Source organism: Crassostrea angulata, chromosome 6 (genome assembly GCF_025612915.1).
Source record: "Crassostrea angulata isolate pt1a10 chromosome 6, ASM2561291v2, whole genome shotgun sequence".
Taxonomy (NCBI): Eukaryota; Metazoa; Mollusca; class Bivalvia; order Ostreida; family Ostreidae; genus Magallana; species Magallana angulata.
The window spans coordinates 34,716,288-34,741,322 of NC_069116.1; the positions used below are offsets into that span (position 1 = coordinate 34,716,288).

At 34.2% G+C, this 25,035-nt stretch overlaps 2 protein-coding genes across 2 annotated transcripts; one reads left to right on the top strand and one right to left on the bottom strand.

Annotated features, from left to right (window-relative positions):
- Nucleotides 1–769: 769 nt before the first annotated feature.
- Nucleotides 770–17,529, top strand: LOC128190585 (neprilysin-like). Its single transcript, XM_052862689.1, has 22 exons — nucleotides 770–1,126; nucleotides 3,420–3,565; nucleotides 3,691–3,720; nucleotides 4,100–4,261; nucleotides 4,379–4,462; nucleotides 6,332–6,546; nucleotides 7,989–8,168; nucleotides 8,890–8,985; nucleotides 9,166–9,311; nucleotides 10,126–10,219; nucleotides 10,375–10,503; nucleotides 10,840–10,938; nucleotides 11,149–11,226; nucleotides 11,424–11,527; nucleotides 11,923–11,981; nucleotides 12,217–12,268; nucleotides 12,454–12,521; nucleotides 15,492–15,625; nucleotides 15,781–15,846; nucleotides 16,521–16,619; nucleotides 16,706–16,782; nucleotides 17,296–17,529. Exons 1-22 carry the CDS (start codon nucleotides 1,095–1,097, stop codon nucleotides 17,393–17,395), a joined length of 2,250 nt encoding a protein of 749 aa, XP_052718649.1. The 5' UTR covers nucleotides 770–1,094; the 3' UTR covers nucleotides 17,396–17,529.
- Nucleotides 17,530–18,494: 965 nt separating this feature from the next.
- On the bottom strand, nucleotides 18,495–22,397 carry LOC128187475 (C-type lectin domain family 17, member A-like). Its single transcript, XM_052857907.1, has 4 exons — nucleotides 22,379–22,397; nucleotides 22,193–22,269; nucleotides 21,670–21,751; nucleotides 18,495–18,834 (listed from the first exon to the last, which is right to left on the bottom strand). The coding sequence occupies exons 1-4, from the start codon at nucleotides 22,395–22,397 to the stop codon at nucleotides 18,593–18,595; spliced, it is 420 nt and encodes a 139-aa protein (XP_052713867.1). The 3' UTR covers nucleotides 18,495–18,592.
- Between the last annotated feature and the right edge of the window lie 2,638 nt (nucleotides 22,398–25,035).

Genomic DNA, 25,035 nt, shown 5'->3' on the forward strand with positions numbered 1-25,035 from the left:
GAAGACAATCGAAAAAATACTGGGTAAACGATATCTTGAAAAAGATCGAACGTGCAATGATTATGATGTACAATGTATTGGGGTATTTATCTAGATAAACAACAAAATACCGGTACATTTGCCAGACGATTGTTTTAGTAGCCGACGATGCAGATTTATATTGGTTTATTTTTATCAATTCCAAAGCAACATCGACCTATATAATATTATATGATGATGTATAGAGAACTGTAAATGAAGTTAAACTTTGAAGAAAAACTATCATAAGAAACAATTCTAATTCAAACAGAACATGGAGTTGACGACCTATGTAAGTTGTAGGCTTAAGCACTCATATTCTACACCCAACAAACACCTCTGCACAGTATGTACATCAAAGACAAAGTCAACTCATTGTTATGACAGTCGTTTGGGCTCAGTGGAATCTCGGCCATTTGCATCATGTTCATGGTTTATTTTACGGCGTGAAGTGATTCGGTCTTCAATATCTGAGGACTCATCAGAAGACAGGACTAAATAAAATACTGGAGACTTTCTTATATTACTCAATTTACTTCACACAATATTCTGCAATATCAGACGAATCTGTCTCTATTCGTCCCTATTCCTGCTGAATGAATATAATCCGTTTCTGATACCACGTAAAATGCCGTCGATCATACAGTTGTAATATTTTGATGATTAAAACTCTTTAAAACCATGCCGTTTTCTAAAAAAAATATATTTTGATAATCGTATCACATAATTAGCTATTTTAAAAGCTGCAGTAGCTTAGAAAAGGTGTGAAATCGGGGCAAAAACTGGGTTAACGTAAAAAGGTGGATGAAGGAAGATACGGTTCCTTACAAACGCGAAATATTTATTACGCAACGGTTCAAGCAAGCTTGGCAATCTCTCTTTGACGCTAGTGTGCATTTTTTGTCTTCCTGATTCAACATTCGCGATTATTTGAGATGACCTTAATTTCATCTTAAGCCAGTGGTAATCAGAGATGATAGGAACCCCGATATCTTACGATATGCCACGACGTCACTAAATCTTTTCCGTGAGTAACTGAGAAATTGTGTCTGAGAGTGAATTTATGAAATATTGAAATGGAATCCGGCGAAAAAGGTGATTCTCCAAGGTAAGTCAATTTTTACAGTACTTCATTTCATATCGCTCAACCTTGCATAGAAATAGAATTTATGGGTTGGTGAAATGTGGAAAAGTTTCACTTTTTCCAAATAAAAAAAACAGAAGGCAAGAAATATGCTCATCAATGCTCTACCTTATTAATTGCAACTCGATAATTAATGTACATAGTTATTTTTTCTGAACCTTTATTATGGCGATAAACAAATAATCTCTTTATATTGTTCTCTACCAATTTGTATAGTAAATAAAATTTGATTAAAATATCCAGAACAGTTCAGATGAACGCACAAACTAGTACATATATGATTTGTGCGGTCACGGTTATTCTAGAATGGATCAAGGTAATAAAAATGGCAGTAAATTAAATTGCTAATATATATGTCTTTGATCAAATTTCGATAACAATTATTTGAACAATTAATTTCCTTATAATTCATCAAACACATAAAAAACGAATAGTGTATCCAAATAGAAAAAAAAAATAAAGGCTATGATAAAAAAGTACGGACCTAGTCCAGTTGCTTTCAACTATACGTATCTTTGAGATGGGAAAACAATTCCTTTAAAACTGAGACAAATGTAGATTGTGACAGACAGACAGACAGATAGATTACGGACACAGTGAACTGCTAATTCTACTACAGTTATTGCCGAGATCAAAGAGATGCCGCGGACATTATTCTCCAATATACCACGAACGTCATCAGTAAATTATCAGATCAGAAATACCTATTTGTCTCGCACTGATCATGAAAGTTCAACTTCAAACCGTAAAAAGTTTTAAAACCATGTCAATTTCACGTGTTAGTTCCAGTCAAAACGATGTGTATTGCCTCAAATGTTTATTTTTAAGAGATCAATTCGGCTGTTCCTAGGACCTCCCTAACACATTTTCAATGCGTGTTTTTACATAAAATATATAACATATAGTAGTAATAATCGTATCAAATTGCCCTTAAAATATTAGGAATGTGATTCAAAGATATCTTATAAATAAGTGAAGAGTATTAAAAATCCAAAGAAAAATTTTGTCGTCTGCATGTGATTCCTTTGATTGATACACATGTAAACATTACTAACAAAACCGTTGGGGTTACCCGGAACAGCCGTCAAAATGACCTAGATCGTCTCTCTATAGGAGAAACGATCTGAAGAAATACTGGGCTGTTAGTAGAATAGAAATAAAGTTCTTGTTATCGTGAATGTTGCAGGATAACCTCCTCGGTCTCGAAATGTTGTTTGAAATATAAAAGCCTCGGCTTACGCCTCGGCTTTTATATTTCAAAACAACATTTCTCAACCTCGGCGGTTATTCTGCAACATTCACGAAAACTCGTACTTTATTTCTTAAATAAACCGGTCTCAGAAAAAAATGTGACAAAATCTAGAGGAGAACAATCAAAGTATACATTGGATCCTTAACATCCTTAAATAGTTATTGACACAGCTGAATTAAAACAACAACAACAACAACAGTTGTGATCGGCCAAGGAACCTACTTACATTGTAAATGAGTTTACACTTATAGCAAAAACAACAAGCGAACAATTGAAACACTAGGTGTATAATAGGACTGAAATCTAGAACCAAACCACGCATTTTTAGATCATCCGACTCAAAATTGTAAATATGGGTGTCCGTCAAAATTCTTAACATTTTTCTCGCCTTTAGGAATGTTACATGTCTTGCGTATTTAGGCGCCCTGCTTGAGAAAGGGTAAGGGATTAATCGACATTAATAATTCAAAGTAGATCATGAAATTTGCTTTTGATACAAGGGAACTGTATGAAGGAGTTTCAGGGAGTTATCTGGGCCCGCTGCTTGCTGCAAGTTATGTAAACATTTCAATTTCAGATCAAATATCTGTCATTTCCTTCTCATATCTGCAATGCTATGCTAAATATTTGAACCTCAATGCACGAAAATAGTTTTATGGCATAGCATCCACTACGTTTCATAATAGGTTTGCTATAATTTAAATAATTAAAGAAAATGCAATTTTTGTGAACTATGAAATTGTTCGTGAAACGTTTTATATTACTTCTTACCAAACTGTCCTAGTACAATAAAATCAAAACTAATGCTTCGCTTTGACTATGTAAACAGGCAAAAAATGTACATTTTGTACATTGTATCAATATTCTTAAATGTAACGACATAAATTTGTCACTCCTCATCAACATCAAATCATTAAACAATATAGTAAGGTTACAATTCAGAAGAGTTTTGTAGAATTTTAAAGTACTTAATGCATAAACATTTGTTGCCCCTTGTGAATGTAGGAACCGGGAGCCTTGGTTCAGGGGGCGTACGAGGACCGAGAGATTCCTCCTGGTTTTGGCCCTCGTTTTGATCCTGCTGTGTGCGGCCTTAATCTGCGTAGTTGTGTATATCTCGGTCAAACTCGGTTCTTCTGATAACGTAGAAGGTAAGCGTATTGAGCTTTTGAAATATGCCGGTGTGAATTTCATTTATTATGAAACAAAAAATGATTAAAAATCTAAACTTATGGCAGCAATTAATGTTATGTAACATTTAAATATTTTTTTTCAGCTTGTGATAAATTAGAATGCATCCGAGCTGGTAGGTTTTGTATTCTTTTATTTCCCGTAATTAAAAAATACTGCAAAATCGATTTGGTCCAGTAGCGTAATCTGAACTCAGTTTCTTCTTCTGCCCCTCTTGTAACGAAGTCTTCAACTATGCCGTAAGATATTCTCTTTCGCTCAAGGCAAGTTGTTTACAGAAAAGGGTTGAATAGATTTCGCATGTATTTAGTGGTTAATATACTGATATGTACAGAATCAACAGAGTAACGACCCCCGGAGTTTGTTGAACAATTTTATTTCACCGTTCTCGAAAACTTTTCGAAAGACCCATTTTTTTCATAATATGAATCATTTAATTTTTACAAAGGTTTTTACGACTTCATGTATGCCAACAATTCATCTTTATCGTTAAGCTGCACGAGTTGCGGATGGAATAGATTTTTCTGTGGACCCATGTGACAATTTCTACGAGTACGCCTGTGGAGGCTGGATGAAAAATCACGTGATACCTAACGATAGATCCTTCTTGGCTAGTTTTAGTATTTTACGCGACACAGTCCAAGTCAAATTAAAACGTTCGTTGAAACAGTATCTTTCATTGAATATTTTGAGTTATCAATTGACAAGAAAAGATTGATTAATGTTATGATTTGATATGTTTAACGAAAGTTTCTCTGATCAATTATTTTTAGAGGTACTCGAAGAAGATATAAGTGAGGGAGATATAGAAGCGATTGTAAAGGCAAAGAACCTGTATGGATCCTGTATGAATACAAGTAAGAGCATTAGTAACTTAAGAAAAGTTAGTTTGAAACAAAAATTATCACATATATACATTTACAACATACCCTATTCTGTCTTTTTGCATTCTCAGCATCACCAACTGTTTTCTATATTTTCTCAATAAATGGCGTTGACATGGCACTATACAGGCACGTAGCATCGTTTTTGAAAGTGTGTGTGGGGGGGGGGGGGGGGGGGCAGATTCATCCCAAAAATTTTGACAAGCAAAAAAAAAATCCTAATCCGTAGGATGTATACTTTTAACTTTAATCTCACTGTTTATTTCATTTCAGTTTTTTACATGGGCCATGACAGTGCGTGTGTGTGTGTGTGGGGGGGGGGGGGGGCGGAGGCAACTCAGTGTTAATACACTTTTTTGTATGTAAATTTAACAAAAAAGTGGGGGGTGGGGGTGGGCAGGACCCACTTCCCCCCCCCCCCCCCCCGATGATACGTGCCTGCTATAGCACGAATGAAGCATGCGTCATCAATTCAAGCCGTTGAAGAAAAAAAAAAACGTGACCCTCTCAATCGGCAAAATAAGTTACTACAACTTCCTCTTTTTTTATGTACATGTATTTTAACAAACAATGTAGGTGTGATCAATTTGCTGTAGTTTACTGCTTTATCCCCCACCCAGATTACAATAAACACGTTACTATTTTACATCACTAACTCTTGCCTCTGGTCATGTTTACCGGAATAATAAACTTATCATTGATGACAGCCCGTCAATTGCTTTCTATTTATCATAATATAGTAGTCAGAGTCTACGTTTTGGACTAGAACACAACTCTCCTGGTCAAGTTTTATAAAATAACAATCCCACTCACTCAATTTTCTAAGAACAAACAAACAATTCACACCTAGATTAAAGCAACACATTTGCAAACATTTCTCAGAAGCAACTAGTCGGTGAACATTATTTAATCGATGGACACTAATCATCTGGATATGGACGTATACAATCAATCTGTGAACAATCTTCACCTTTATTGAGCAATGCAATCTCATGAACACCAAGAATCCGGATGGTGACGATATACCTCATGAACACGTCTCGCTTCTAGTAGTGTGTTCAATGATATATATTTGCATCATTTTACCACTCGCAAATACCTTGTATTAGCCTAGACCTTGACATTTAGCTATTACATCAAAAGTAAACATTCAGACTCTAATGTTTCTTTTTAATTCACATAGATTTATTAACAGAATCAATGAATCTTTAAACAGTCAGTAACAAACCTAATAAGTTTTTTGTTTTGTCGAGGACCTAAAGTTTGATATGTAAACAAACGTTTGTGTAGAAAATCAGTTCAAATAACGTTACGTTCGCCATGTTGCGCTATAAATTTTGACGCTTGCCTTTTAAAGAAATTTGTAAGGCAGCCACGTGACGCGTTTCATCCAATGACGTCGAGGCATTCTAGTCCGAGTCAAAACAAAAGTATTCGTCAAAATCTACATAAACATCTAGTAACAAACCTAATAAGTAATAATATAACGTTACACCTTTATGACGTCATAGTATATAAAGACAGAGCAATTGCGGTTATAGAGAAATAATTGCAGCTCCTCCGTATTGGCTTACAGTGGGAAAGGACAATGGAAATGCAAATATAAGTAATAAACAACGATTATATAGTGAACATGGCGTTATGAATAGCAACTGCTCTGCTGGCATATTTTTCATGATCGATGCGCTAGCGCGCATCATGGAATATGCCAACAGAGCAATTACTATTCATAACGCCATGTTCACTAAATAACGTTCATTCTTTATACGATATAAAATAATTTTTTAACCGATCAGAAAGCGCGTTACAACCATAATTAAATTATTTTCCTTTCAATTTTAGCAAATTTAGAGGCTGTAGGAATCTCCGTGTCTCTGCCCCTTCTACGTGAAATAGGAGGCTGGCCAATTCTGGGCACAAACGAGGGAGGAAATTGGAGGGAGGGGGATTTCTCGCTCACCTCCCTAATCGTCACCATTAACAAGTACAGCAACGTGCCTTACATCTACCCTTACGTGTATTTAGACAGCAAAGACAAGAAAAGGCGTGTATTGTATGTAAGTTGTATTTTACGTTCAGTAGTCAGGTGGGTCCCTATCACTTAATTTACATGTATCTTTCATTGTGGTTTTGGTTAAACGAAACTGTTCTTTGTAAACAGCTATTGCTGAACATATCCAACAAACTCCTGTATTTCAACCAAATTATTTGCTTTTCTTTTATTATTTTTATTCAAATACAAAAACGTAAAACAAAATTGATGCGGTATGGCTAACATCGGTAAAGTTGTTTACAGCTTTTATACATTAGGTAAAACTACGTGTAATATTTGACAAACAAAATGCTGAATGCAGCGATATAACTCTGATTTTATCTACGACTCTTCCCAAGATCTCTCTTACCCTGCTATAGTCGATATCAACTTATAAGCTCGGGTAGGCATTTCTCAATTTTAGACACGCAGGATTAAAAGACACATGATTGCTGGCGCTCTCGAGCGCTAGCAACTACGTTAGTCTTTTTCACTGGAATACTCACGCTCGACTCCAATAGTAGGGGATTCTGGGACTACAACTGTAGATAAACTGTACCATTTGAATTTCGTTTTATCATCTTCACATAAAGTTTTGTGTTTATTGTAAATGTCAAAAAGTAACAATATCATAGATATTATAATGCAAAGTTATTCTAAATATATTATAATAAATAGCTTGTTTTATCTTAAATTTCCGGCAGGCTCGGAAAACAACCTTGGATATTTGTTTTCCGAGCATGCCGGAAAAGCCCGAGAAGATACGATTGTTATAAAACAGCACCAATGGTTCTTGAAAATTTTCAACAGTCAATGAGCTATGCCATTGCCGATGTGAAGCCCACTCTAGATTCACAACCCTACTCCAGCCCGGCACAATTCTAATACACCACTGTGTCTTCCTATTCTTAATCAATCGATTTAGAAATTTAAACTAATGTTTTAGAAATCTGCTTCTGAGTTTTATGATGGCTACAACGCTACAACGCAAGCTCACCAATCTTTTTTAAAAGATAAGCTTGTGTAAACATAAAAGTGTTCCACGCGCAATGGTATGTAGAGGAAGGTGACATTTATATAAAAAAAACAATTAAATTGTCTTTGATAACTAATTGCTGTTTGAGGTTCGCTCTTAAGACGGTAAGCTTTTTATAAAAAGCTAATCTTGTTGTAATAGTTTCCGCCTAAGAACAACTGTATGCCGCACGTCAGTACACACAAACTTGTACTCATATTTTTCGACTTTTGCGCTTACCCGAGTAAGGATTAGATTAACTGGATATTCGTGTGGATTGTATATTTTAAATGTTCTTCTGAATACAAATTCAAGAGTATACTCGTATAAATCTGAAGATATTGGAGATGTAAATTCGTGGATAAAGCTTTCCAGAAAATCCACAAATTTTGAGCCGAAACAATTTATTTAAAGTACCAGTGTCTATTTACACTGCATCTTAAAATTTACAGTTAGATAACCCTGGCTTCATCCTCCCTGAACGGAAGCACTACGACCAGCCCCGGGACAGTCCCCTGATGAAGGCCTACGTTGACCTTGGGGTCAAGGTCGCTATTGAGTTTGGAGCCGACGAAGAACAAGCGCGAAGAGACATGGAAGACATTCTGGATCTTGAAACAAATCTTGTCAATGTATGTAAGCACGTATATACTGTAGTGCATTTTTATCTCAAAATACAGCGGTATAAAAACTAATGGATGTCACCTTTTGAAAAAAAGTTTACTAGTAACTTTATGTGAAATTCTCGAGACCAATTCTTGCAAGGTATGTTTACTGTACTAGTTCAGGATGAGACATTTTCGTAAATATGGGATATGATATCGGAAAAGTTTTATTATATTAAATAAAATATATTAAGAAATATTATTGGAAAAAACCTTCTGTATACAAATTTATACAATTATTTTTAAAAGTGTTCAAAATTTTAAAGAACTGTGTAATTTGGGGAAGTATCTCCATCTAGCTTTCAATATTCATGATGATTAAGAAAAATTTCTCTGGTTTTTTCGCCTGTTAGTAAAATTTTATTTTATATACATTGTCAATGTACTTTACATGTACTTCTGTCCGTGACGCCTTTGGCGTGTGGGAAGCGAAAGTTCGTAGGAAACACAAAATCTACTTCTTTCTTCCCTCCTTCCCTTCAAAACGCATTGACATTTGTAAATGTGAATATATATTTCTAGATTAGAAAACGATCTTATTCTAGCATATTGTTCTTTTGATTCCAACAATTTTTCATTAATAGTCAAAATACATGTACATTTTTTTAAAGATAAAGAAATCAAAATAAGGTATCTGCCTTGTCATAGGATTGCCTTTCTATTATTTTCATTCATCCATTCCTTAAAGATTACAACGCCCATGGAAGATCGAAGAGACAATGAGAAGCTGTACAATAAGTTTACTGTAGGGGAAATGAAACTGAATTTTACAGAGTCAAAAGAGGTAAAACGCGAACACGCAGAAAGAGAGAGAGAGAGAGAGAGAGAGAGAGAGAGAGAGAGAGAGAGAGAGAGAGAGAGGGAGAGAGAGAGATCTTGCTTTCCTATATTCTAAATATTATTTTCATATACTGTATCGTGAATCAGAATTTCATATACACACCAGTTACATCTGATATTGTAGCTGGACTTTACGTGGAGAGGCTACATCCAACAGTTGCTACAGATAGATGGGGTGGAGTTTGACCTTGATGAGAACCAGACAGTGATTGTTGTAGATATACAGTACATGAAGCGCTTAATTCCAGTCTTGTTACAGTTTCCAAAGAGGTGAAAGGCTTAAGCACACTGATAACCCATCCACTTGCTGTATTAGGAATAGGCAGTAGTGCCCTGATATTCATTTCATCAAAAAAGGTCTAGAGATCATTGAATGAGGAAAAGATACAATTTATATGATAATGTCTTGTTTGTTGCAGTCATAAAACATAATATAGAAAGAGGAAGCATGTTTTTGTTATAAGTATCACAATGCTTAGTACCTAAATCTGATCAATATTAGGATCCCGGTCAAGGTCACATAACTTCAAGGTCAACCGACTGTTAGTTTGCATTTCATTATTGAAGGCACGTGTAAAATTTCTTTTTAGATATAAATGCACAACGGTAATCTCAATGGAAGCACTCGTACTATCATTGAAGTGACATCTTCCACTCGTTCATTCACCGCATTGCTCCAGATTTTTATGACCGCAAAAATCCAAGCAAACCAATGTTGGCATTCAATGTCATGATATACATACCTAGCATAATTAGATAACAATGCTCTGTATCTTCTAGGTATCGGCCTAGAAACGATATTGAAGGGCATACTAATAGTGTATATCATTGAATAGAATTTGATTTAGCAGAGTGGGATATGACTGGTATGGATCGTCCAATCCATCCATCCATTCACATCCATCCACATCCATCCATTCATTAATCCATCATGTTCGCATGAAAAGACATCTAAAGCAAAATAATAGTTATTTTGTTAAAATAAGTGGTTGATTCGCTAATACGTGTACATACACGTACTCCAAAAATCCTGAGAGGTTCATACACGAATGTAGAATGTTCAGTAAATTTTTTTACACTGTAGGACAATTACAAACTATGCAGTCTGGCGCATCATGAATAACCGTATCAAAGACCTCCCTGACAGATTCAGACAGTATCTTGGAGAATACTTAAAGGCAAGAAACTGTTTATCAAACATCAATCTCGATCGACTATCCATCATTGTCTATTTTTTAAAAATTAAAATCAATTCGCAATTTCCCTCCAAACTTCTTATTCTCAATACATTTTGCACAATAAGGCTGTTCTTTTGGTACATTTTACACAACAGGTCCTGTACGGTTCCTCCCACATTCGCTCCCGATGGCGTAAGTGCGTGGACGTAGTAGTGAACTATCTGGGTCTGCCCATAGGCCGCCTGTTCGTACAGAGACACTTCGACGAAGAGGCCAAAGCCGGGGTAAGAGCATCGAGAATTATATTACGTCAGATATTCAGTGCTGTCCTGAAATTACGTTGTTTTTGAGTTTTAAAAGTATTCCCTGAACTCTTTTCGAAATTAAACCATTATATATTTCTTGAATATTCTTTTTATATCAAGCAAGCTCAGAAAAAATCGCATTTATCTTTTAACGTGAAGAATCCTACTCACCCCACCGCCATCATAATTCCTAAAAAAATGAATAAAAACTGTTTAGATTATATGATTTAATCATTTTACAATTATTTGTGAAAATAGGAAAAATGTGATATATTTTGATATTCTAATCAGGCCATGATTACTTCCCCCTTCCAGATCAGTGACATGTCAGACAATATACTGGACTCATTCAGGACGATTCTGTCAGAGCTGGACTGGATGGACAAAGATACACGGGAAGTTGCCGAAGAAAAGGTTCGAGGTCTACTGACTTCCATAGGAATTTAAGGAAGACTGATATCCTGAAACAAATACTTTGTATCATACAAAGATTTCATAATTTTTGTATTTTGAATAAAGAAAAATAGTTTAGGTTTTTTGGTTTTTTTTTGTAAAATAAACAATTCATGAATTTTTTTTATGCCATCATTTTTTTCTTCATGATATAAATTGTCTTGATGACAGGCTCTATTTATAAAAAGAAAGATTGGTTACGAAGACAGCATTCTGGATGACGATTTGCTGAACAGGCGATACGAAAACGTAAGTCGGCCTGTCAACTACAAACTGAGCTGTGATGTTTGATATTAATAATTTATAAATATTATTACTTGAAAAATAACCAGAAAAAATGAGAACGAGTTTCCTTATATTTACACACACACACACACTGGTATATATAAATGAACAGGAGTTACGTGTAAGTGTTACATAATGATATACATGTACTTATCATGTAGGTAACAATTCATCCAGTAAACTACTTCGAAAACATGTTGTTCCTCTTGAAAAGGACCGTGATTGACGATTTATTGGAACTGCGTACAAACCTGTACAGAATGGAGTAAGAATTGACCTTCCTTAGATAACTGTTAAACTAACGTTAAATTGCGGGCGATAAATAATCGCGATAATCCCGAGCAGCCTATTGCTAGTATATATATTCGCGAATATTTATCGCCGCAAACAAGTTGTTTGTTTATATATGTAAATTAAACTAACTACTAATACATTCCTAGCAGAATTTAATCATTTTCAACAGGCAATCGGCTAAAACATCGATTACAATATAAACAATAAACAAACTAGAAATAGACTATTTCCTTTGTCATCTGATTTAGGTTTTAGTCAATAAAATGCCGTATGGTTAAATTCAATTATATAACAGAATATTAAGTATTGGCAACAAGTATTCTGAACATGTGTTTCTTTATTTTACTCCATCTTTTTTTGTTTTAGATGGGAAGTGGCGCCATCAACAGTCAATGCGTATTACAGTCCTCCTCAGAACAGAATTAGTAAGATACATAGAAAAAAAAATACATTGCTCGTTCATTTCACATGGAATTTTTCATGTGAAATGTACGTGAATTCGAAGGGAGCAAAATATTATATGTGAAATTAATGTGAAGTGAACTTGACATGAAAACAGAATTTGTGTATTTGCTTTTTCAGAATGATTATGTTTATAAAAAAATCCTCATCAACAAATTGTGTATCAGTATTGAATCAAGCATGGTGTTGTTTTGATAGTGTTTCCAGCGGGTATTCTACAGCCTCCTTACTACCACAAGGATTATCCAAGGTCAGCACCTTGAATTAAATACAGGGGAGAATCAAAATTAAAATTTTTAGTTGCATGTTTTTAGATTAAAGGAAGGGGAGGGGGCTCAATATGGCACACCACTTTTTGGAAGTAAAAAGAAAAGATATAGTTTCAAGATATGTTGTAATTTAAGGTAATTTTAATGTAATTTTTTTAAATTACAGATCCCTAAACTATGGCGGGATAGGGACGTTGATTGGTCACGAAATCACACACGGGTTTGATGACAGAGGTACATTTACCGATCCTCCATGAAATACTTTAACTCATCTTTTCTTTTGTGGTTCATGTTTATATGAAGTAACCCATTAGTGCAGGAAAGAAAATTACAAAACTTCGTCGGTGGAATTCAGTAAAAAATTATTCTGCGAAAATTGCTACATGTACCTTAATAGACTGTATTAAGTAACTTGTCACTTGTGACTTTTGAAGGCTGAGTGGGCGTGGCTAATTCCATACAATATCTGTTTCCTTGAAAAGAAGAGCTCCGGAAATGGACAAAATATTCAAATATTAGAAATTTGTCTTTACTATATAAATAATTTACAGCTAAATAAAATACTATACCGATCTCCTGGGTAATTTGTTGACCATCCAGCAGCTTTAAATAGTTCACAGAATGCGTTTATATTTACGCTGACAAATTGATTTCAATTGATTAGATCTTGGTTTGGTTTTGTCAAAGGCCTTTTAAATTCCGAACAAGATATACAAAATAATAAAGTATAAAATAAAGCATCAGTACGTCTCCTCATTTATTAACATATTTATGTCTCCCCTTTCAAAGGGGAGACATATTGTTTTTGTCGACTTTCTTATTCTTCTTATTCTTATTCTTCTTCTTCTTATTCTTCTTCATCCATATTTGTCCAAGCCGTAACTTAAATACCCTTTGACATTTAGACTTCAAACTTGGAACATAGGTAGATGGTATTGAGAAGGAGTGCACGCCACCAAAAGTTTTGACCTTGACCTATTTTTTGCTTCAAGGTCAAGCATTTCATAAAAAATATTGTCTGGACCATAACACAAGACTCCTTTAACATACAGACTTTAAACTTGTATCATAGATAGATGGTATATAACCTAGTTGAACCTCACCAAAATTTTTGACCTTGACCTATTTTTTTTATTTCAAGGTCATATTAGAAAAAACTTCATTGTTCAACTCCTGAATATACTTTGACAGAAGGACTTCAAACTTTAAACAAAGAACAATAATAATGCACTTTGGTGTACTATTGAATAATATTTGACCTTGACTTTGTTTTACTGAAGGTCAAATTAAGAAAAAAATAATAAAATTTTGTCTGGGTCATAACTTTTATACCCTTTGACATTTAGACTTCAAACTTAGAACATAGGTAGATGGTATTGCGAAGGATTGCACACCACCATAAGTTTTGACCTTGACCTATTTTGTTTTTCAAGGTCAAGCTTTTCATAAAAAATATTGTTCGGACCATAACACAAGACTCCTTTAACACACAGACTTTAAACTTGTATCATAGATAGATGGTATATAACCTAGTTGAACCTTACCAAAATTTTTGACCTTGACTTAGAATTTTTATTTCAAGGTCATATTAGGAAAACCTTCATTGTTCAACTCCTGAATATACTTTGATAGAAGGACTTCAAACTTTGAACAAAGAACAATAATAATACACTTAGGTGTACTATTGAATAATATTTGACCTTGACCTTGTTTTACTCAAGGTCAAATTAAGAAAAAAGACAAAAATAATAAAATTTTGTCTGGGTCATAACTTTAATACCCTTTGACATTCAGACTTCAAACTTGGAACATAGGTAGATAGTATTGAGAAGGAGTGCATGCCACCAAAAGTTGACCTATTTTGTTCTTCAAGGTAAAGCTTTTCATAAAAAATATTGTCTGGACCATAACACAAGACTCCTTTAACATACAGACTTTTAACTTGTATCATAGATAGATGGTATATAACCTAGTTGAACCTTACCAAAATTTTTGACCTTGACCTTAAAATTTTTATTTCAAGGTCAAATTAGAAAAAACTTCATTGTTCAACTCCTGAATATACTTTGACAGAAGGACTTCAAACTTTAAACAAAGAACAATAATAATACACTTAGGTGTTTTATTGATTTATATATGACCTTGACCATGTTTTACTCAAGGTCAAATTAAGAAAAGGATGGGTCTGGGTAACATATAGCTGACATTATTCTTTTTCAATTGTTAAAATTGCCCCATATTACAATCCTTGGGGAGAAGGGGAGACATGTGTTTTTTTGTTAAAAAAACAATACCCACTAGTTTATACTTTATTTTATAATAAATTATAAAATATGTTAATAAAAGAGAAGACGTACTGATGCATAAGGACAGGAAACCCAAATTTTGAATTCTAACCTCGCCCCCTCTTCGGAGCACATGGCTCAGTGGTCATAGGCGTTAGGCCAGTAACCCAAAGTAACTGGTTCGAACCCCACTGTGGTTAATTGACGTTAGTGCTGTACCCTTCGACAAGGCACTCTATCTACATTGTATCAGTCCATCCAGCTGCAATTGGGCACTGGCATTCACTTGGAGTTAACCTGCGATGGACTGGTGTCCCATCCAGGTGGAGTCAATGACTCTCATCCGCTTAGCACCACGGAAACCAGGGATAAGCACCAGCCCTATGGGCCTTCATGGCTCCTAGAAGGATACAACTTTAACCCCCTCTTTACGGGAGATGGGGTTGGTTTTAAAACGTTAATTTTAGCGCTAATTTGAAATTTTAAAATGGGTTAGGTTGTGTAAATGCCTTTTTTAAACCAAGCGGAGATTTACCTACCCAAGGAAGTCTTAATCGGGGAGGGGGCTGTCTTTAAACACCTGTCACAAGGTGTAGCATATTGTTTCATTCTAATTATCAAGGATAATACTCAAAAGCAATAAATGAAACAACCACATATTGCCAGAACAACCACATACTGTCAGAACAGCCACATACTGTCAGAACAACCACATATTGCCAGAACTACCACATACTGTCAGAACAACCACATACTGTCAGAACAACCACACACTGTCAGAACAATCACAAATTCGTCCGTAAAACTTTGAAAATGTACACAGTTTCAAATGGATGTACACATTTTCAAACGTATTTGTATAAATTGTTAGATATCTATTGTACGTCTGCTTACTCATCATCCTTTTAACTTGACGTAGGGCGACAGTATAACAAGGAAGGGGAACTACACGAATGGTGGAGCAAAAGGTCCGTCGATAAATTCAAAGACCTCCAGACATGTTTTATCAACCAGTACGGAAACTTTTCATCCCCTGAAGCCAATGGAATGAAGGTTATTCTCTGTTATCTTTATTTAGGCTGCATGTTTTAGGAAAAGACAATTATAATAAGCGAAAATTGTCTTCAGCTTCATCTGTCATTATAGGACTGGATAACACTTTCCATAATTCTTTGAGAGTACTACAAACGCCATAGTTTCTTTTGTAGGTTAACGGTATAATAACGCTCGGAGAAAACATTGCTGATAATGGCGGAGTGTTACAGAGTTATAGAGTAAGTTAGGTTTTCCTCGACAATAAAAAAAAAAACCACCAAGACGCAAAAATAGTGGAAATAGCGTGAACTCGCCCAGAAAGTTTTATACCCGACGTGTTTAAAGTTCCTGTCTCGATCAGAGCTGTTGCTAGATAAACCCTTATTTTTCAGCGGAACAGGTTCAAAACGAGCGAAGGAAAACAAAAACAAAAAAATGCAAAAAATCACAGTGTTATTTGAGCCCACAATTCTAGAACAATAGTTAAATCAATTATAAACTTTGTTGGTGTCGTTATCAAATCCTGTAATGTGCGAAGGGTTTAATACATACATGTAGAATTTTTGTATGACTTTACATGTTCACTTTTACTCGAAAAGAGATTACTAGTATTTCGAATTCTGAATGTTTATCTGAGGCAGAAATATCAAAATGTACATGTATTTTGTCGTTCAGCTTACTGTCATGTTGTAAATATTGAATTTACCGGGTGGCTGTAAATACAAAATATAAAAGTTGTCATGTTGTAAGTTTTGTAATTACTGCCACCCAGTAAATTCAAAATTTACATGACATTACTATACAACTATTTGCCTACAAATGCGTCAAACGTAAAACCCCAAAGCATATGTGTTTAGTATCATACACCTATTTTTCGTCTTAACAATTATATTACATTCGTATATCCTGATAGGCTTACAGAAATTTTGTTTCCAAAAGAGGAAGCGAGGAAAATCCTCTTCCAGGACTAAATATCACACACGACCAACTCTTCTTCATCAATTTCGCACAGGTTTGAAGCTGCTTTCTGACATTTGTTTTTACATTGAAATTTAATTTAGAAGAGAGTGATTTTGCCCTTTACTTTTCCATTTCTAGATACGCTGTACAATTGCCGAGAAGAAAAACTTCGTAAATCACTTAATGACGGGACCCCATAGTCCATCCAGATTCAGGCAAGTGAGAAAAGTCGGGAAAAGATACAAACCGATTTTTAAATTGTGAAATGTATATTTTTTCATATTTATCAGTAAAGTTCTGAAATTTTTGTGGTGTGAATTAATGCTAATAAAAAGTCTTAAAGTTCCTTAAAACGGATTAAAAAAAGAAATGGCGACGAACAAACCCATGATTGACCAAATGTCGAATTTGTACACGATTTCCTGATCTTTTATATCACATGGGAAAAAACGAAATTGCGATACATTAATGCAAATAAGTTTGGTTGAAAAGAAAAACAAAGTAGTATTATTCATTCACCCAACATATAAATACTGAGTTACCTTTCCACTTCAAAAAATAGGATTTCACGCAAGAGCAGGGGGCATGTAAATACTGCAGCGTGGGCCAGGGATATAGGGATGAGCAAGCTCAGCCTCTCGGTGAAACCTGATCTCTTGAGAAACTAATATTAGTTGTATATTTATTAAAGTAAAAGTAATTTTGTCACTTAAACTCGTTGTTTGCAGGGTTACGGGAACTCTACAGAATCTGCCTGTCTTCTCGGAAGCATTCCAATGCCCTAAAGACAGCTATATGAATCCAAGACACAAATGTCGGCTATGGTAGCGTGGAAGGATAAACAGATACCCCTGCATTTTTATCTTTATTTCACATTACTAGTATTCTGTTTCAATATATATATTTGTTAATCGCCATTTGTGAATGTGTGTGTGTTGAATGAATTAAACAAAGAAATTTTATTCATTTAATTCGTTTCATAGTTGAACAAAAATACAACAAGGGTTTGGGAAAAAAAACCATCGAGGAGATTTATCTCACCTAAAAACTGAGAGTACAAACGAACTTTTTAGATCACGTCTGGTTTTCTGTTCGTTTGTCCGTAAACTTAGCGTAAGCGACAGAGCGCGGTAGTCGACCCCGCTTGTACACGTGGGTTTTCTTTGGCTGTTTCCACATCATTAACTCTTTCGTGCTATCTTCCGTGCTAACGAGAAAATCCATATAATATAAATTCCAGAACTTTTCTGCCAATTGTAAGTTTTAAAATGAAAAAAAAATGCATTTTAGTCTGTAATTTTTCAATTTTTTTTTTACTTTTTCTCTTAGATCCAATTTCAACCAAAAGTGACACAAAGCAGTCTTATGTAAAGAAAAGTGTAGAGATTTAATAAAATTAGTTTCATAGAATAAAGGGAAACCCCTTTTTAAAGATTAAAAAATATATATCGAAATAGAGCATATGTGTTTAAAAAATGTCATTCCAAGAATCACTGCTCCAGTTGTGACAATATTTTAGCCCTGGATGACACTCAGTCGAAAAATCGGTTATTTGCGACCGATTAATTGATTATTGTAACAATACACACATTAATTACAAATTGTTACATTTTTTATCTACTCACGTTATATGAATTAAAAAAAGATTTCAAAGAGAGGCATAAAATGTACAGTAATTTCCATTGGTGTTTCAATCAAAAAAATGCAGAAGATATTTTTTTTTTCATGAAAATCGTGAGCTATTTGTACATACAAATATGAAGTCTGTAATAACAAATATTTCTAAAAAATAAACCTGCATTGATTTATTAGAAATTTCTTTCACAAACGACCCTCCTCGTGGACGCGCACGTGATGTCGAGCCACACCCCTTTTACTCCAGTCGCCGACACAATTTCCATTGGTGTTTCAATCAAAAAAATGCAGAAGATATTTTTTTTTCATGAAAATCGTGAGCTATTTGTACATACAAATATGAAGTCTGTAATAACAAATATTTCTAAAAAATAAACCTGCATTGATTTATTAGAAATTTCTTTCACAAACGACCCTCCTCGTGGACGCGCACGTGATGTCGAGCCACACCCCTTTTACTCCAGTCGCCGACACAACACACTCCGCCGGCACGCCAGCAGCATCGCTTGGTTCACCAGGGAGCCAGTTGGTGAAGGTTGTCTGAATTTTACCATCAATCCACGTAAATGTCCCAGAATTATCCGTATCGTTCCCGTTTAGCCAGTATTCGTTAGGTAATCCACAATGGTTAGCTGTTCTCGGAATAAACAAAGTGGGAAAATAATAAAATGATAATATAAAAGAAGAAAAAATTACTATCTAAATCTGACCCAGTTCTTTCTATCTCACGAACTTCATGTTTACAATAACTGACTGATCTGCACCTCTCCATTAACCACAAAACCTTTGTAATCTCAACAACAATGGGCAGATATATATGTGCATGTATTATAGAATGTCAAAAAAATCATATGAATAAACTCCAATTCCCTGCTTTTCCCCCTCATCTACATCATTTAAATTGGGCTCTGATTTTCAATAAAACAAATATGACCCCCCCCCCCCCCTCCCTATTGACACCATAGAATTCTTGCATTTTTCGCCAGAAAATCAAATAAAAGAGGCCAACAGGCCTTAACGGTCACCTGAGTACCATAGCATATACACAGACATTTTGAGGATTCTCATATGCATTTACTTAAGCTTCATTCTGGAGTAAAAAAAAAATCTAAAACAAGGTAATGACCAACATCTTCCTACCTGAAAAAAAACTTAAAACGATGGTAACTAATTGTCCCATATTTTTTAACTTTCAAGATAGCTTTTATGTTTTCACAGATAAAGATGGCTGGTATTCATATTTTATTAAAAACAACAATAATTCCCCCTTTTCTATCCCCAGGGGCCAGACAGACACTCTCTCCCTTTAGACATTTATACATAAAAACCCACTGATAAGTTATTTTGTTAGATCAATTCTATTGTTTACCTGTTCTGTTATCAACGATTCATTCAATGACATCTGACATTTAATCATAAAGAACTACATGGTACAGACGCTAACGCCCGTTTCCCACCTACATTTTACATCCAAATATTTAGGAATTTCTGTCAGATGTTCAAAAAAAAAAATTATCTACTAAAAATATAAGTAATTCCTAATTGATTTATATAAAAATAAAGTTTGTAGTCAAATAATTATTTTTATACGAAAATTTCAATTCCCAACGGAAAAGGTTTTTGTCATCGTTCCTTATTGATTTAAGTGAACCAGATACATTTTCTAGTGCCTTGGGTGACTATGGGAACCTCAATTATACTTGGCCGCCATTGCCAGTCCTAACACTCCCAACTCGTCAACCCAAGACCAGCCACCCTTTTTCCTAGCCCAGTGGAAGACTCTAAATCTACCGGACATAATATTTGGGGCATTCAAAATCCAAACCCTAGTGAATAAACTCGTCCCTGTATTGACTGAAGCTATAATGACAACATTAAAAAGAGCATAGAGAGTGCATTCCAGTCACTAAACGATACAATCAAAAGTCAGAAACAATTGACAAACAAAATCGCGAAATAGTCATATTACATGACAAACTAAAAAATGCTGAAATATCATATCAAGATCTTTAACAACAAATATGGGGCATGGAAGAGTCAATGGATGAACTAGAACAATATAATAGACGAACATCCTTACGATTCCACAACTGTCCCCAACCAAATTCCAACAACAGCACAGACAACATTATTAAAGATATTTGCAAGGAAAAACTGATACAGTAAACTCTACGTTAAAATTTCAAGGATTGCGATTTGGAATTCGTATCCACCAATAAAAACTTCTGAAGGTGTTATATTATCTGATGACCTTTCCTGGTCATTTTATATAAATTCTATTTTAGCAAATGCTAAAAAAAATTGGATTAATAAAAAAAACTTCCATTTAAACCTAACAGAAAACCATAATCACTATTATATACTCCATTTATAAGGCCTCAGTTAAAATATGCACCTGTCAGATGTATCGGGCTGATGTTCTATTACTGATTCTGACAAATTAGAAAAAATACAATTGATTGCAGCAAGAATTGCTACAGGTTTACCTATTTTTGCTTCTCGGGAATCTCTATACTTTAAAACAGCTTTATAGTAGAATGAAAATATCCAGGCTAAAAACAATGTATAAAATTGACCGAAACATTTTACCCAGTTATGTGATGGATATTTTTTCGAAAAACTGTGCTACTGCATCTAACTAAGCTACCAGAAATGCACAGAAATACTCTATACCTAAAAGTCGTTTGGAATTGTATAAATCTTCGTTTGTTCCTACTGTTGTTGATGAATGGAATGCGCTTTCAACGTGTGTGAAAGTGACTCGGTTCGCATTTTTAAGGAAAAAATATATGTTTCTGTTAAAATGAAAATGTACTTACTTTTAGAACTAGATCTATTTTTTTCATAGATATTTGAATATTATTCATACGAGACTTATCACAATTGTGCACTGAATAATGATTTATTTCGATATATCATTATTGACAGTCCACTCAGTTCGTGTGGTGAACTCAAGGATACTTACCATTATTTTTTCACATGTAATAAATAAAAAGATGCTAGAAATGTTCTATTTAATGAAATGTTTCATATTGTAAATCTAAACATTGTCAATACTCATGTTTAACTTTGGAGTCACCGTGCAATAAGTGACAATGAAAATAAATATTTATTTACATTAGTTTATAATTATATCAAAAACATTGAAAGATTGAAATGATCTTAAAAACTACTAGTACACCATTCTTAATTACATACATGTCAATTGCATACTGTTATATGTAAACTGCCATTTGATCCCCTGACCTTTATATATATTGTGTATACATCTATTGTATTATATCTTTGTAATGGGAGAGGGCGGTCTAAGTTAATATGGAACTTGTGCCCAATCCCATTTGTATTTTTGTACAATGAAAAATAATGTTCAAACCAAATCAAATCAAATTAATGAGTTGAATATAAAAATAAATTCCTTTCTGTTGTTAGTTATAAAGTACATGTATAATTGGTCTCTATAAACCTACCCAAATTAGTAAGCCATTCGTTTTCAGCTTCAGAGTTTACCTCAATGATATAAGATGGTGGAGTCAGGCTGGCACAATAAATCTGCGTAAAAAATAAACTGAAGCAATATGAGCTGCGGTTTTGTTAATCCCGTATTTTGCTGCATGCCTATCATGTTACTATCATAATTATGAGCTGTAACTTAAGTATTCATATATATTTACATTTTCCAGTGCCTTTGTCTGAGATTATAAAACTACAAATCGATTTTGTAATGCATATGCATAGTCCAATACATTTCATCAATATCTATTTTAATGTTTGGTCGCATGCAATAGCTGAAAAAGTATGAGGTGATCAAATACGGTCAACAATTTTTGGTTCTGATTTGCTTCCATGTAATTGTACTGCATTCTTTTCAACATTTGGTAAAAAAAAAAAATGAGGTAAGCTATGGTCGTGTCAAAATTGAGTGCTATATTCCCATATAATCCAATTGCGATAGAAAACAGTTTTTTTTTGTAACTGCAAAAAAAATCTCACCCGTGATTCATTGAAGGTCCTCAATGTACCATCCAGAAAGTACCAATGGCCCGAATATTGGTTCCATCTTAAACAATCTATGAGAATGGAAAAAAATTGTTTAGCTTTATTTATTAGTTTATGATACTTTTTTTTTTTTTTTTTTTTTTTTACATGTATTCTATACCGGTATACAATCAATTGTACGAAAGCCCATTGAGCTCATTTTCGTAGGTAAAAAAATATTTTTTTCGCGAATAAACGCGAAACTTTCGCGGATAAACGCGTAACTTTTGCGAATAAACGCGAAACTTTCGCGATATAACGCGTTAGTTGAAACTTTCGCGATATAACGCGAAACTTTCGCGATATAACGCGAAACCATTACATAAATATTGTCATTTCATACAGAACCCTTATGAAGAAAGATCATTGAAAACAAACACATTTTAAGTTTTACATTATAAAATACTTATTATTCATTATTTTTATAATATCCTTGTTACGTTGATTTATGAAGACAAAATTATCTTTTTTGCACATAGATATCAATAAATCTGATAAAACTTTATAACATTTTTATATGTTATATGTCCAAAGTAGATAATAAGTTTGGGCATCAAATTACGATATCCAGTTGTTCGCCGACCCTGTGTTCGAACATGCATTCATTGATGATCTTTTTCTTATAAAATTGATATAAATTCAACCGTCAGAAACCTTTAAAATCTTAGTATTAATTTTCAAATGACAGATGTGATAAATTTGGAGGACGAATTTACGTCATCTAGATTTGAACAAAAGCTTGAAAATTTCAATTCACAGCTTGACTTATCTTTCTGATATTAAACAAGACGTTAAGTTATGTCGCAGCGATATAACATATATTATAAGGTTTTAAACAATGATATCCTTTAAATTCTAAAATGATACTTAATAAAACGTTTAATTCGAATAAAAATTGTTATAATTAAAATATGTTGCTGCCTCATTTTCAATAATACAGCGCCCATTAGAATGTGAGAAGCGCGATGCATTATGTCCTTTTTAAAATCAGTACAAAGACTTTAAAGCTTTCCAACGTTTGAATTTATGTTAATTTGTATAAGGTTAAATCTAATTCATTTACATCTTTATATGATATTATTTTGTTTTATTTAAGTTAATAATTCTGTTTTCAGTAATTATTCTTCATATGTGTTCTTCTATGAAACAACAATATTTATATTTAAGTTTCGCGTTTAATCGCAAAAGTTTCGCGTTTGATCGCGAAAATAACGCGTTATATCGCGAAAGTTTCGCGTTTATTCGCGGAAGTTACGCGTTATATCGCGAAAGTTTCGCGTTTCTTGCGAAAGTTTCGCGTTTATTCGCAAAAAAAATAAATTTTATCTACGAAAATGAGCTCAACGGGCTTTCGTACAATTGAAAGCCGCGGGAAATGTATGGAGGGTAATCGTGTTCAAAAATCCAGACATGTAAACTTGTAAATCCGAATATGCAATCGTGTTGATGTGTGAGCATGAGCATGAATATGTGTAATTCTGATCGTGTAACCTATAAAACTCGGGCATAAACACGTGTAAAATTTGACTCAGTTCCTTCGCATGATGCACATTTTGCAACTTTATTGTTTACATTAGTTAATTAAACCTTCAACTTTGCACACTTTCAATCCGTAGTTTCTGCGTTTGTAACTTCAGGCTCGGCAATAGCACATCTGACATGATAGAAATTGACAAATGTAAAGTCTACAAGTTTGTCGAATTTTGACATGACCTTATATGGCAACTGCCTTGCTGCGGGAAAAGGCATGCCGTAACCGCCGGACCGGAATGAACGAATAATAAACATAATATTCAGCTAAACTGTTGCAATAAGCTTTTAATAAACGACAACTTTTCTATCGAAAACACCGGTATTATTTTTAGAAAAGAAATTGAGGTATGATTGAAACTGGACCAAACAGGAAGAGGTTCATGTAGAAAAAAAAATCGTTGCCGATGTGACGAATGCGCTAATTTCCGTAATATAATTCTCATGGTATTATAAAAGGAAATGCCTAATATCTTATATCTCTAAAAAAAATTGACATGTAATTTAAATTGGATTATAAGTAAATGCGTACTCTTTTCTAGAAATGAGACGGATCAAGAAATTTCCTAAGAGGGTAAATATATTTTGAGCGGCATGGGGTTCGAAGACCTCCGTGAGGTCCCATGTAACTCCATTGCTTCTGAATTCTAAGAATTTTGAGAGTGAATTTTTAACCGGGTTTCCGATTATTGAAAAAAGTAAAAATTGCAGACGGGCGAGTGGCTGTCAAAAAGGTACCCTTATTGTACCGATAACTCCTCGAACAGTTTTCAAGATAGGAAGTTGTTCTTTTGCAGATCATTTATACATATATATCAGATGTATGCAAATTGCTAGGATTTTGATTTCTGATAATTTATAAAAATATCAGCTGTTGAACTTAGTCACTTTTGGGCAAAAACATTGCATATAGAGTACCCCATTTTTACTCTTGTTATTTTTCTGAATTAGTTAGAATAAACGACCTGCAAGGATTTGGTAATTTTTCGCGGAAAAATTTATGTTACTTTACATGTATTTATGCTTTTTGTTGTTGTGTAAGTGAAAAATAAATAATAACACAATCTTCAATAATAATAAGTTTACTATGGGAGGCACTGTAGCTCAAAGATCGTCGATCTGTATTTTTAGACAGGGAGCTACAGACCTGCAGCTAGTTCACAAGTGGCTGTAAAGCAGTATTATACTAGCTATCCAGAAAATTTTTATCAGCCAACTAGTCCATTAGGAGGTCTAGATGCATCATCCATGCAAGTTTGGTGAAGATA